Source organism: Heterocephalus glaber, unplaced genomic scaffold, assembly GCF_053883595.1.
Source record: "Heterocephalus glaber isolate CG9 unplaced genomic scaffold, H.glaber_assembly_v1.0 deba00001555, whole genome shotgun sequence".
Classification (NCBI taxonomy): domain Eukaryota; kingdom Metazoa; phylum Chordata; class Mammalia; order Rodentia; family Bathyergidae; genus Heterocephalus; species Heterocephalus glaber.
This window is the reverse complement of record NW_028258346.1, coordinates 13,686,120-13,700,581: the sequence shown is the minus strand read 5'-3', so window position 1 is coordinate 13,700,581 and position 14,462 is coordinate 13,686,120. Positions and strand designations below refer to the sequence as shown.

Here is a 14,462-nt window from a genome sequence, read left to right as displayed (position 1 = left end):
TCATCCATCCATCCATCCATCCACCTATCCACCCATCCACCCATCCATCCATCCACCCACCCATCCACCCATCCAGTCATCTATCCACCCATCCACCCATCCATCCCACCATCCAGTCATCTATCCACCCATCCACCCATCCATCCCACCATCCACTCATTCATCCATCCATCCATCCATCCACCCACCCACCCATTCAACTATCCATCCATCCAGTAAGAATTTTTGTGAGTGTCTACTCTGTATTAGGCTTATCTCTGCGGGAGGGCCACATTAGTATCATCTTCCAATTTAAAAATTTACATGTCCCTTGCCTCAGGATGCCAGCATCCAGCTCTCCAGTAATCACCATCTCAGTGCATCACTGCTGATGATGGAAGCATGTTCTGGCCTCAATGTGTTGCTCCTGTTGGAGAACGTTGATGACAGGGAGCTATTTACATATATGAATTGTTATGTTAATTTGATTAACATGATCACATATATGAGATGTATACTGATTTTTTGATTTAGCATTAATAATATCAATAAGGATGGAGGACTTCACAGTTGAGTAGAGTTGCCTAAGACACTAAGATATAATTATAACGTGGCATAACTAGTATCTTAAAAGGCCACATGCCTAAAGGACCACATGGCAGTGGAGAAGATTTTCACTTGTAAGAATTGTGGAGCGCTGTGTAGAAGTTAATCCATTTTAGAGACGTGTAGTTTGGTAACCTTAGTGATATTCTATGTGTTATGAGGCAAATCCAAAAGTTAGGTAGCCTAGGAATCCCAGAGAATGTTAAGGTGATATATTCACTCCACAGAACTGTAGCGTGAAACAAATAGTTTAATGGCAATCTTTGTAAAGCAGTTCTTCCGGATTGTTTTCTTGCTTTTTAAAGTGTAACGTGTTACTTTTTTATCTAAACATGCATTGCTAAACTCTTTTTCATGAAAAATGAAAACACAAGAGAGTTTATGAAAACTATAATAGGAAACTGAGTGATCTGGCAAGACTGCAGGCTTTTAGAACAAGTTGGTTCAACGACTAGACGTGTAGGTAGTGCTTTCAAATGTCCATGTCTCAGGAGCCTCATCTGTAAAATGTGAATAATAATAGCACTTTGCTCAAAAGATCATTAACCAAAATTAAAATCAGAGGAGATAGTGCATTCTTGGCACAGTGCCTGGCTCATAATAACATTAACACTGTACACTTCTGTTCCTAGCTACAAATTCAAATCTTTATCCACATTTCAAGATCCTACAAAGAATTTAGCTCTGACTTTTGGCTTCTTTCACTATTCAGTTAGATTTTGAAAGAACTATTTGTAAAACACCTGAATCTAGAATCATATCTGTTTTTCCTTAGTCTGTTATAACAGGTGTCCACAGGAAGATGATGGAGAAAAACAATTACTAATGGGGGGCAGGTGGTGGGAATCTTTCCTAAAGGGGTGTGTGTGTGTGTGTGTGTGTGTGTGTTTGTACATCTGTGTATATTTAGATAGATTCTTAAATTTATATTAAACTTGAAAGTGAAGATTGATTCGATTACTTATAAAAATACTTAACGAATGAGCTAATTCCTGTCCTGATTCAGCAGCCTTGCACATGTGTATCAAATCACTGTTCTTTCTCTAGGGTGTCTAAGGTAGGGACTGAGATGTGTGGTCACCCTTTTACATTTGGCTGTTACTGCGACTTTACTTCTGTATCTGGCTTCATGTTTGAAAGTAACCTAAAATTTATTCTCTGTTCGAGACTTACTTCAGCATGTACCTAGACTATTTCCCCCTAACACTCTGGTTTTAATCTTTGGGAGATGTACTAACAACAAAATTCCCAAACAAGTAAATCACTGTGGTCTGTTTGGGATCTACAAGGGTAGGACAGGGAATCTGCTCTGTGCACACAGTGTCTGTTTCTCTGCCCCTCCCCGATACGCGAGCCAGGCTGGCAGAAGATGTGCTGCTGGGTCTGCACTCGGTCCCTGTGTCTGACCGTGGTCCCGGGCATTGACGTTCTGTTCTTTGTTATCCCTGCAGTTAGCCTGGGACAGAGCCTGAGTGGAGTTGAGGGGATGAGGACTTACTGATAATCTGGGAGGACAGTGAGGATGAGATCTATTCTCACAGGCATCTGCCACATTTGAGGACCACCGATTGTAACCATAGGAACTATAGATGCCTTAAAGCAATCCAGGGTCTTTCTCCGGTGGCTTTCCATGCTCCGTATTTCATTAGACTCCTGACTATGTTTTAGTTTCTGATTTAATTTTAATCAAGTAACATTTTAATTACTGTAAAATAATGAGGTGCATTTAGTGTAAAAGCTTTTAAATTAACCACATTGTGGGACAACATCATAAACTATAACTTTAAAAAAGGCTTTCTTGTGGAGGTGCATGCCTGTAATCCCAGCACTCGAGAGGCTGAGGCAGGAGGATTGCTGTGAGTTTGAGGCCAACCTGGACTACATAGTGAGTTGAAGGCCAGCCTGAACTCTAAATTGCGATCCTGTCTCAACCCCCGCCTTGCTAAAAGGGCTTGCTTATGCACTAAAACTGTTTAGCTCAGAGTTGACATTGGGGTATATGTTTATGAATGTATAATTTAGACATCCAGGATCTTATTGCACATGCATAGTTCATCTGCCACTTTTCAAAACTCAGTGTTCATTCTCTAATCCTCTGCCATTGCCCATTCTTTCAAAATGCTGACTGTAAATCTTTCACGGTAATACATCGTGATCTTCTTTTAAAGTTGATGACTGTGCTGGGCGGGGGGGAGGGGGGCTAAAACCAAAAACCAGGGCTTCAGTACAGTCCACTTCACAGCAGAGTAGCCTCGTTTTCTTGCCAATGGAATGGAGGAATACTGTTTTCTTTCAAAGTATCACACATGCTTTATCATCTGAAAACAGTGTCTCCCTCTCTGTTTGTGGAACATGGGTTTTGTTGGGTAAGCGGCATTATGTGAAATGAAGCCAAACAAGCCTAGAGAATTCTAATCCAGTTTGAACAGACTCGGTCCTCCAACCCCGCGGATATTTTTAGAGATACAGTTGCTAATGTACATCCTGGATCTCAGTGAGCGGCGTATCCAGTACAGTTTTCACTGAACTGAACTTGACCAACAAACCTTTCATTTCTTTTTCAAAGGCAAAATCTTGGGAAGGACATAAAGAAACTTAATGGATTTTTCATCTCTGTTTAAACAGTTACCATATTAAAAGCCTAGGCAGAGTTTAGGTGAGCTTGGGGTATGAGCATAAGCAGAATGTTCTGAAATCAGGGATTTTCAGAAGAGATTCTTACAGCTAAAGCTTCCTAAACTTGTTACATACCTAAATTATGAATAGATTCTCTGGGTGCTTTGTGTTTCTCTGTACATAAAACTGTTTTTCCATTCTAGGTGAGAGGAAAAAATGACAACCCTTCTTACCGTTATAAGTGGCTTTTAAATATGGTAATTTTTAAAAAAAGATCAGATTTCTTTGGAAAAGTTCATTGTGTTTAACAAAAGAGAAAAATGACTTCAACCTGTGTGTGTGTGTGTGTGTGTTTGTGTGCGCATAATTTGTTTTCATCAGAAGTAAAAATGATGATGGGTGGGCTAAATTAAGTAGTCAGCACTAAGTAGGGTGTTATTGAAACCATAGTTTGTATCATGTATGTGAATTGTACAGTGCCAGAGCTATCAACCAGTACTGTTTGATGTGAGTGAGCTTTAGAAAGTACATGCAGGGAAAAGATCCTTGCCTCTATCACCTGTCTATTGACCGTTATTATATATAGGCAGTCCGAATTTATTTTTAAATCGCTGTTTGTGAGGGAATTCCTCATGATGCCTGTGCCTTCATGAGTAGACTCTGGTGGCTCTGTCCTTGGCTCTGCCTGTCAGGGTGCCAGCCTCGCAGCTGCTTCCTACTGTGTTGAAGAGCACAGCAGGCTGTGAGTTACTTCCCGGTTTCATGAGGAGGAACTGTTGCTTACAGTGGTGCAAAGTTACTTCCCTTCATTTTGGAGAGAGAGATATGTGCGTCTTTCTATCTGCGTCTTGCTTTCTCTCTATATATCTGTGTACACAGAGACAGCAGATTATCAGTATCAGTTGTCAGTACACCTTTTAATCTTGTGTTCAGTTTGCCACTCTTTAAAGCAAAATCTTGCCTTGCAGCTGGCTTACTCATGCTATGAAGACAGCGGCATCATTACTAATGACGTTTGTTGTCTTCTTGGACTGTACCTTTGGAGTAACTATGATATATGCTGCCTCCCTTTACCAAATGGTTTAGCAATGGCGGACACAGGTTTCCTATGGGAGAACCAAGACAACCCGAGAGACAGTTACATTGGTAGACTGAGTGAATGAGATTTTCTTTTCTGTTGGAAAATCTGAAGAACAGATTAGAAAACAGACAAAACAACATCAGTACATAAAACCAGACTGTCTTTAATATACAAAGGTGTTTTTGAACCAATACTAAGAAGAAAGAAAAAAAATATTCCTATAAAGCAGAGTACTTGGCTATTTTTTGTTATCATTGGAAATCTAATTTTCATCCAATAAAATGTCAGTTCGCTTCATAACCATCAAGATAAATAGAAGCATTTATATTTTTCCATGAGCTACTCTTTTTGTACATGATTCTGTGTTTGATTCTTTGCCCAAGGACCTGGTGAAGTATTTTAAATTTAACAAAGAATTAAAGGATGAAGTTGAGCATGGCCTATATGCAAATATAGTTAGATTGGTCTCTTTAAACCAACAGTTATTACAGCCAATAATATTTTTTTAGAAAAGAAAAGGAAAAATTGCACATGTGTGGGGAAACATGATAACATTTTACATTTGCTTTATGAAACTGTAATTTTATTCAAATCAGAGTTGTTAATATTTTTGCTTCTTGCCAATTATGAAATGAAGACTAACCACTTCCCCCTTCCTTTTAACATTCTCTTTATGTAACATCTACTTCTCTGTTTTAGTTATGCCACTTAGTGAAAGGGATGCATTCTTCAGTTTTTCTAGAGGTAGCCCACGGAGTCATTTAAACTTCTACTATAAAGTTTTTGAAGGAATAAATTTTGTAATTTTCTTCTAAAAGTGAAATGTTTAATGAACTTCTTTCTTCACGTCCTATATGGATACATGAAGAATGATTTTGGCAAATAAGATATTATTACTTACCACATTGTCTTCTTTTACCTAGACTAGGGCATTTGAAATTAGATATTTAAAATATAGTGAACTTAGCACGGTGAAATAAAAGCCTACTAAAATGTGTTTGGGCCAGCATCAAAACTCTTTGAAACAGGATATCTAAATAGTGTGCATTTTATCTGAGAGAGAGAGAGAGAGAGAGAGAGAGAGAGAGAGAGAGAGAAAGAAAGAGGTTTAGGCTAGCTCTAGGGTCCAGATGATTATTAACTGGCGTTGTGCTCTGAAGCATATGTTAATAGAACTGATCATTTTGCATTAATTTGATATGAATTAATAAGATATTTATTTGATGGGAGTTGTTTAAAGATGATGGCACTTAAATCTCAACAGGATTTAAGATGTCCGAAAATACCTTAAAAAATTCGGGCACAGTAGATTCAGAGAGAACAAATTAAATAGAAATGGATAGCAAAGAACAGGATCTAGGGGCCGGGGATTTAGCTCAGTGGTTTCGCTGCCAGCTACACAAGCACAAGGACCCAAGTTTGATCCCCGGTACCAAAGGAAAAAAAAAGAACAGGATCTGACGCTGGGTTTATGAAGTTTGAAACAGTTTACAAAAAAAGTGATGGACCGTTGAAGTATTGCCCTGAAATCTGAAGGAATAGAAAACACTTAAACTCCTTTGGTAATTCTTGGATTTGTGAATTGGGTAAACAATGTCTGTTGCATTTTATAGTTCACTTAGGCAATCTGATTTTGATCTGTATATATGGAGTAGACAGTATTCAAGTGTTTTTCCCCCAAACCAATGAGCGAACACATATGTTCTTTAAAAACTGAACTTTGTATGTTGTTCATATGGAAGCTATCTAGTTTGCTATAGGCCCAAGACTTGACCTTCCTTTTATTTTGCTATCACTTGCTTAATTCTTTAAATTCTTTGTGAGAGACTTTTGATCAAAAGAAACATTTTGGTCTTCTTTTTTCTTTTTTTTAAAATTTCTTAAAAATAAAGGCTACATGAAATGTGTAATTAATCTCAGTGCTCCTAGGCCGATGACATAAGCAAACAGGGAAGAAAACATATACTCACAGAGGAGAAGAGCATCAGGACTTTCCTTTTTGTGCTAAGCTTTGATTTCAAGCACTTGAAAGTTTTATTATCTAGAAAAACAAAAAGAACATGTCATCTGGTATTATATATTATGAAAATAGGAGCTGCTACTTATAATAAAAATCATGTGCAGCAGGATTTGAGACTGAGGTCAAATTACACAATCTTTGTCCCCCTAATTTTTTACAGTCTTGTTCAGAATGTGCGCGCACACACACACACACACACACACACACACACACACGCACGAGATGACATTTGGGAAAATGCTTAGGGTTTTTTTTTTTCTTTTAGGAACAGGAGTCCTTGTGATCATTTTCTTTGCTCTTCAGTAACACCTTTTCTCTCTGAAACTGATGACAAAATACAGTTAAAATGATTTTTCTTGATGTCTTTGGTGTAGAATATAATTTTTAACTCTTGAATGTTGGGCAAATGAATAACTACTGAGTAGTGGTAGGCATTAGTAGTATTTAGGCCACCCTTAGTTGCTGGCAGTTTAATATTTTATAGTCTTTCGGTGAAATTGGACAAAGGTTTTCAAAGGTAAAACTAAAGTGTTACTAACCAGAACGATTACAGAGTCACAGAGTCAGGGAGAAGTTTAGAAATAATTCAGTCCTTCATTATGCGGATAGCAACAGAGACTTGCGGTGGGTCACCCAAGCATGTGATCTGTATCACGTCCAGAAACTGGATGTGTGGTTTCCACAGACTTTCTTCCTCCTTAGATTTTTGTTCTTTACTTGGAGGTCAATATTCTGTAAAGAACATGTATAATTTCCTTATCTTACCTTCAAGTAGTTTATCATCTAATGAAAATAAACAGTCCTGCTATCTGCCTTGGGCGGATGTGTGATGTCAGTTTCTTTTAAAATTTTTGTGATAGTTGATTTCTTTAGTTGAATAATTTATTTGATTATCTGTTATAAGTTTATTTGGAGTGAGAGTATTTCATAAATGTATGCAATATTTATAACCATGCATATTTAAATACATATTTATATAGGCAGACATGTTTATGTTTCCATATATATTTAATGTATTACAGATATATTAAATATAACTGAATCATTAGTGAGTTAATTCACAGTATTCAGGTTTAATAGAAAAACTCAGATTCCTTTGGCTCTGAGAACATAATTCCATCTTTTACAGAAAACTGTTTTCTTATATATTTAAGCATTTTAATCAGTGAAACCAAGTAGTTATCAGGATTATATTTTAAGCTCTAATGCTGATTATTATTTTCACTGCTTAAATCTAAGTAATACGTAACATAGTCATACTACCTTCAATTGCTTTCTAAAAAAGTAATAGTAAACACTTTCTAAGGATGTAAAGCTTTTAGATTTGTTTTAATTTTGAAAGAAATACAGTTAGTCAAGAGTAGACGTTTATGATTTTTGCAGATGGAATATCTTATATCGCAGAATTGAAAACATAATAGAACATTTAGAAGAAGCTAAACATCTTTTTAACCTGTTTGCCTATCTTGGCAGTCACATGTTTAAGTACACGTGTTAGTGTAAGTGGAGGATGAGGTCAGTTTAAACCGTGTTTACTATTACCCAGGGTCAGTTTCGTATCTCAAAATTACATAGAGGACTTACATGAGCACTTCTTCTTTTGGTACCAGGAATTGAACTCAGGACCTTGCGCTTGCCAGGCAGGTGCAGCACCACTGAGCTACCTCCCAGGCCCAAATAAACACTTTTGAGCCTCGCAGTTTTTCAGCCCCTCTGTCCAGGTCCCTTTCAGCTTCTGTTGTCTCTGATGGCTCTTTATAGTGGACCTACTTTAACTGGCATCTTCCGCTTTTACTTTCGTAGTTTGTGTGAGGTGGATTCATTGCTACGGAGCAGAATGATATTGTTTAAAACAGAATTGCCAAAACTGATGACTGAGGTTCAGTCTCGTGGTTATTATGTATTTTAATGACTTTAAATTTTTCCCAAAGAAGCCGTTGCTGATGTTTACAGATTAAGATCCTATCCTCCCCCACCTTAGAGTAGGTAAGTATCGTAGTCGTTAGGGTTGAGGGGGTTTTGTGGTCAAATAACTTCACCAACATCATAGTCTGTTGTGAAACTGATTTCATGTCCTGTGATCTTTTTATCGTCTTCCTCCCCCTGCTGCTTTATTAAAATCCAAGGGAGGACAGGAGCCTGCCCAAGGTCTGCTCCTGCTTTTATCAGATGTTTTCCCAGCAGCTCATGGTGCTGCTGTATTGATGTATTTTAGGTGTGATACATTAAAGTACGTTTACATCATTTGGGAAGGAAACTATTTTTTTTTGCTTTGTTTTGCAGATGTACAGATCAGCTCTCCAAATGTCTTCTGTGTCCTAGGAGCGTCTTCTCAGACAGTTGCATTAGCTTCCTGCTAGTTGACTAATAGAATTACTAATTGTAGAAAGCCCTCTAAAGCCACATGCCTTATGAAGTCAGTGCTGGGTATGATTTTACAAGTATGTGATCTATTTTTTCAAGTGAAAATGTTAACTGGAAAAGTTCTTGGCACACAGTAAAGCGTCACGCAATCTGTTATTTGTCTTTCAGATAATAACTGGAGGGTGGCTCTAGTCTTACGGTATCTAACTTATGACTTGCTGGGGAGTTTCTTCCACTTAGAAGTATTGCGAATGTGCTTTATTTACATAATATGTCACTCTGAAGAATTATGATGATATAATTCCAGTTAGAATTATTTTTTCTATAAGTACTTCAAAGTATAGTCAACTAGCCACATTTTTTTGAGAACAGCAACTAAAAAGAACATGCCCCTACCCCCCTAACACAGAATAAAACCCAAGTGACCTTTCCGATACTTCTTTGAAGTTTTAGCAGTTTAACCTTCTTTGCAATGTATATTAGTAAGGCCTCTATTCAGCATAAGGAACCAGTGAGTCATACACATTCTAAAGTTCAGTTCTTGGGTGCAAGAAGGGACTGAAATTTAGAGAGGTGATAGCTTAATTAATCGTGTTTTTCCTCTGAGGCACTAAACATGTTGGTTGAATAGTTTTGAAACTTTGACCCATTACATCTCTTCATATAATGATTAATCAGTAAGATCTATAACTTTTTTTTTGTCCTGAAAAATAATCTTTCCAATTTTAATGTATTTAGATCTATTCATTTTTAATTTAACTTTGTTCTCTTGGTATTGAAATTATTGTCATTTTCCCAACCACCTTGACATTAATATATGGGCATAAACCATTTTCTCTTCATTTTGATGGAAGGATAACATTAATGAATTATCATTTCTTCAGGCATTCTACTTTTCATATAGGATTTTAATTTTTGTGTAACTTCATTTACTTACTTAGGTGAGTCATAGAGTTTAGTCAAGTTACTGAAAAATATTGAAAGGCAAAAGACAGTTACTCAGTATTTGTCAAAGGAGACATTATAGTGTAATGTGTGTAGTAGAAGAAATAATCATGGAGTTCTAGAGAGAAAGTCAAGAGGTTTATACCAGGCCATCATGTTTTCATAAGTAGGAAGGCCTGGTACTCAGTGATCTAGAATACCCTTTTATGTTGACCAAGGTAAATGCGTATGTAAACACACACACACACACGCACACGCATTTTATTGGGGGATCTTGTAGTGTTGTGTGGGTTGTTCTCAAACTCTGAGGGCCACTTCCCTCCTACTTCAGCCCCCTGAATAGCTGAGACTATAAGCATTTGTGCTTAAACTTCAGTTGAAATGATAATCTATTTCTTAAATTACCTGTATTTTTCTCTTTATTTTTCCCTTTGTTGGGCGCTAGTGAAATTGCTTGCAGTCTCCCTTGTGTTCCCCCTTCCTAAGGTGCCCTGGTCACTTCTGGCAGAATAGAGATCTCCTAAACCATTGCCATCAACACATAAGACATTAAAATGCAGGCACTGCAAAAATACAGTCAATGAGAGCTTCTTTTTGGGATGAAGATTGCCTAGGTTTGTTAATTTTAGTCCCCGAGGGGTGGCATCAAGAGGAACACGGGGCCCCCTACCCCAGGAAGCCAAGCAGGGTGCCACTGCCTCAGAACCATGACCATCCCTCGAAAGCTCAGTCTTTCATCTTGGAGATTTTTATTGTTCCAAGAGGGAGATGTGATGGCCTTTGATGAATGATGTTATTTGTATAGAAGAGGAGCAGTGCGCTTTTTTAAACAGGTGTACTATTGTCCACACTATTCACTAAGGTGAATTTTTACCTTGTAAATGATTCCTTGTACAACTACTGGATTATCTTTCTTCAGAGACTCATACTATAAAATTTTTCTTTGACCAACTTTTCTCTACACCCATCTTTCCCAAGCCAGTCTGGTTCCTTAGCACTTGTGAAAAATTACAGACAAAAATGACTCACACCATGTTATTAATTAGTTTTCTCCCAGCACGTTTTTGATAATCGTGGTGTAACTAACACACCCTTGTGCTTCCCCTGGGGATGAATAGCAGCGATTGATGTTCTAAATAGGTGTCAGTCACCTTGGGGGGGGGCGGTCAGGGTCTTAACCCAGCCTCTCAGGAAATATCCCTGACCTCCACCCTTCCTGAAAATCCTTGTACCTTGCTCTGTGATGTGCTTCCCAATTGGACCCCATTCCCTAAGCGACTGCATGTGTAACCTGATTGGACGTTTACAGCTGTGGCCCACGCTGTACCCATGTCGGGTTCACCCTATAGAACTCCTCTGTAAAGTGGGGTCCTTGGCTACCCACTCAGGACCCCTCCTGTCCCTCAGGAGTTTTCCTGTCAATGAATATCTTCCTACTTAAAAAAAATAAATTGGTATTCCCAACAGTCTTCTACTAAAGAAGTCTTGTTTTAGTAGAGACAGAATTTTCCAGATGTTTGGGGTGATGACTTAGACAGCACTTGAGGTTTTCCTGCTGAGTCCTTACAGAACACAGGCCACGGAGTCCCATGCTGAGTTAACCTTTGTCAGTGCCTTCTTCTATTGATAGGACACACAGTGTTTCTTATTTCTCTGTGTTCTTAGAGTTCCAACTCATTAGATTGCTGTGGAGGAGTTTGTTCACAGCATTCTAATTTTGACCTTCGTTGATGATGTCACTATCCAGAGAGACAGGTGAGGTGCCACATAAAGAGAAACCGTAGGATACTGCTGAGTCTTGGCCCTTTTCAGCTGCAACATGACGGTGTTTTATGGTTGAACATAAGCTTAGCATCCAAAGCGCTCCTGCTGATGGACCTGTTCCTGTTGGCCATAGGTCCCATGTAGTATCCCCTGGGCTTTGCTTGCTCCACCATCATGCTGGAGACAATCCTGTTGCAACCTGACCACCATGCTCACGCACACCAGGTCCTCCTCATTTTCAGGAAAGCTCTCCAAGTGTCTTAAAGAAATCAGTTGGCAGTTCAGAAATGAAGCTTCGCTGCCCTCCATTTTCTGGAAGTCATAACAGGGCTCTTTTCACTCTGTTCATCACATGGCTGTTTCTGTCCTTAGGCCTAGGAGAGCATTTTGGTTGAGAGAGTATTTATAGCTTGGTTGCACAGTGTAACAATGTTAAACTATATTTGATGCTGTTCATATAAATGTATTTATCATATAAACATATATGTATCTCACCAACCAAAACGTGTGTGTGTGTGTGTGTGTATATATATAAAATCTGTAACATGTATGTGTGTGGGTGTATCATGCATTATAGCTAAAGAAAGAAAGAAATTGGGTAAATATGTAATTGGTAGGGAAGACTAATAGTAATGGCAGAGGCAGTAAAAATAATGAGTCCTGTAATATTCATAAATCTTTTAAAATAATAGATGAGACAGTCTGTGACAAAAATAATTCCAAATGTAAATTATTTGCTTCAGTTTTAATTTGTTGCTGTTTTTAAGACTGATATTTCTCCTAGAGGAAGTATTTTATTCTACACTGTAGGAAATATTGAGTGGAATAAATAAAGTGTTCTAGATTTGATTACATGTCTGTGACTTTCACATAACCCTGTGTCTGCCTTTTCCATGTATTTTCGCAGATATGGTCCGGAAAAAGAACCCCCCTCTGAGAAACGTTGCTAGTGAAGGCGAGGGCCAGACCCTGGAGCCGATAGGTACAGAAAGCAAGTCATCTGGACAGAACAAAGAATTTTCTGCAGATCAGATGTCAGAAAACACAGATCAGAGTGATGCTGCAGAACTAAATAATAAGGAGGAGCATAGCTCGCATGTCCAAGATCCGTCTTCCAGCGGCAAGAAGGACGCCAAAAGCTCAGTCCCGGGTGAGAAGGCTGGCTTCAATTATGAAAGCCCCAGCAAGGCAGGCACCCTTCCGTCCTTTCCGCATGATGAGGTGACAGACAGAAATATGTTGGCTTTCTCATCTCCAGCTGCCGGGGGCGTCTGTGAACCGTTGAAGTCTCCTCAGAGAGCAGAGGCAGATGGTCCTCAAGATACGGCCTGTGCCCCATCAGGGGACTCATCGGAGACAAAGGAAGATCATAAGATGTCACCAAAGGCTACCGAGGAAACAGGGCAAGCACAGAGTGGTCAAGCCAACTGTCAAGGTTTAAGCCCAGTTTCAGTGGCCTCAAAAAACCCACAAGTGCCTTCAGATGGGGGTGTGAGACTGACTAAATCCAAAACTGACTCAGTGGTGAATGACAACCCAGACCTGGCACCTCTGTCTCCAGAGCTTCAGGACTTTAAATGCAATATCTGTGGGTATGGTTACTATGGCAATGACCCCACAGATCTGATCAAGCACTTCCGAAAGTATCACTTAGGACTGCATAACCGCACCAGGCAGGATGCTGAGCTGGACAGCAAAATCCTGGCCCTTCATAACATGGTGCAGTTCAGCCATTCCAAAGACTTCCAGAAGGTCAACCGTTCTGTGCTCTCTGGTGTGCTGCAGGACATCAGTTCCTCAAGGCCTGTTTTACTAAATGGGACCTATGATGTACAGGTTTGTGCTTCACATTGTGGTCTCTCCATACAGAAAAAAGTTATAAATAGCAAAACGTGAGTTTTCACATACATGGTCAAAGCAGGGTCCCCAGACCAAATGGGTAGCTTTGTAGATCAGCACAAGAGCTGGATGCACCCATAGCCACCTCATCCAGATGGTTATGAGTTTTCTCTAGCCCCTTGTTTTGGGGAAAAATCCCAACATTTCTAGTAGGTTGGGAAAAGTCTTTTCATAGAACTAGTTAAGCTTCATCTTTCTGGACATGTTTCAGGATAACTGCCTATTTTCAGTCTTCCAAACACGGCACTAATCTTTATGGTTGTGCATGATAATAATTCATTCCTTGTTCTAGTTTCAGATTATAAGTCTTTGGCTATAATTTTTCCTCTTATGAAGATCTTTCTGGTCTCTTGGATTAGGATTTGATTTTATAGTGAGCTTGATGGGCCATATTGATGATTACGGAGATATTCTCTCGATAAAACAAAGTAATTACAAGTGAAACTTTGGAAATAATATGACCATTGTAGAGATATATGAATGAAAAAGCAAAATAAGTATAAATAAAGATTTGGCAGTAACCTCTTAGATTAGTGAGAAGACGTCATTGTGATCATAAATGCTAGGGACACCAGAACGGCCTTGGTGTAGGCCAATAAAGCATTCCTTTTTGCATTTAAGGAAAGTGGTAATAATTTATGAAAACATTTAGTAATGATTTATTTTTATAGTTTTATTAAAACCAGCATGTCTTTTTGATCTACTTTCCTGTGTTTAGTTTACAATATATGTGAAATGAGAAAAGTTACTATTTGAAATAGAATGAAACATGGAACTGATTCTAAAGAAATGTATTCATTTAATTTTAGCAATTTTTGCATAGTCAAAACTTATGGTCAGCTTGAGAAAGTTTTTGTTGTAATCTACAGATTTTTGTTATATTCTTAGGTCAGGGGGATTTCTGAACATCAAGTTTAACATTAATCTTCGTTAGGAGACCAGAAGTACCAGAGTAGTGATGAGATCACATCACACTTATTTGCATTACTAAATCTCTTGAAATATCAGTCATTTTATTAACTTAATAGCCACAGCACATTTGCTGTGATCTTTCCACTGACCTAATGCCTGCTAAGAAACACAAGCAGAGGGCCTAGAAATAACATGTAGTGAAAATATTCTCAAATACTTATGAGAAGAATCAGAAGAGAAATTTCTGAGTTCTTTAAATGTCAGAATGGCAGTCTT

General features: G+C 38.5%; 1 protein-coding gene across 7 annotated transcripts in view; it reads left to right on the top strand.

Annotated features, from left to right (window-relative positions):
• Trps1 (transcriptional repressor GATA binding 1) overlaps nucleotides 1–14,462 on the top strand; it is a 238,130-nt gene that overhangs the window by 30,836 nt on the left and 192,832 nt on the right. For 6 of the 7 annotated variants that reach the window (XM_004850196.3, XM_004850194.3, XM_004850192.3 and 3 more), the window contains one exon: nucleotides 12,283–13,211. In XM_004850196.3, the coding sequence (XP_004850253.1) occupies nucleotides 12,285–13,211 (927 nt within the window). In that variant the 5' untranslated portion in view covers nucleotides 12,283–12,284. Of the gene's footprint in view, nucleotides 1–7,342; nucleotides 8,744–12,282; nucleotides 13,212–14,462 lie in introns of those variants that run through there. The other variant, XM_021262712.2, reaches the window with a different exon arrangement.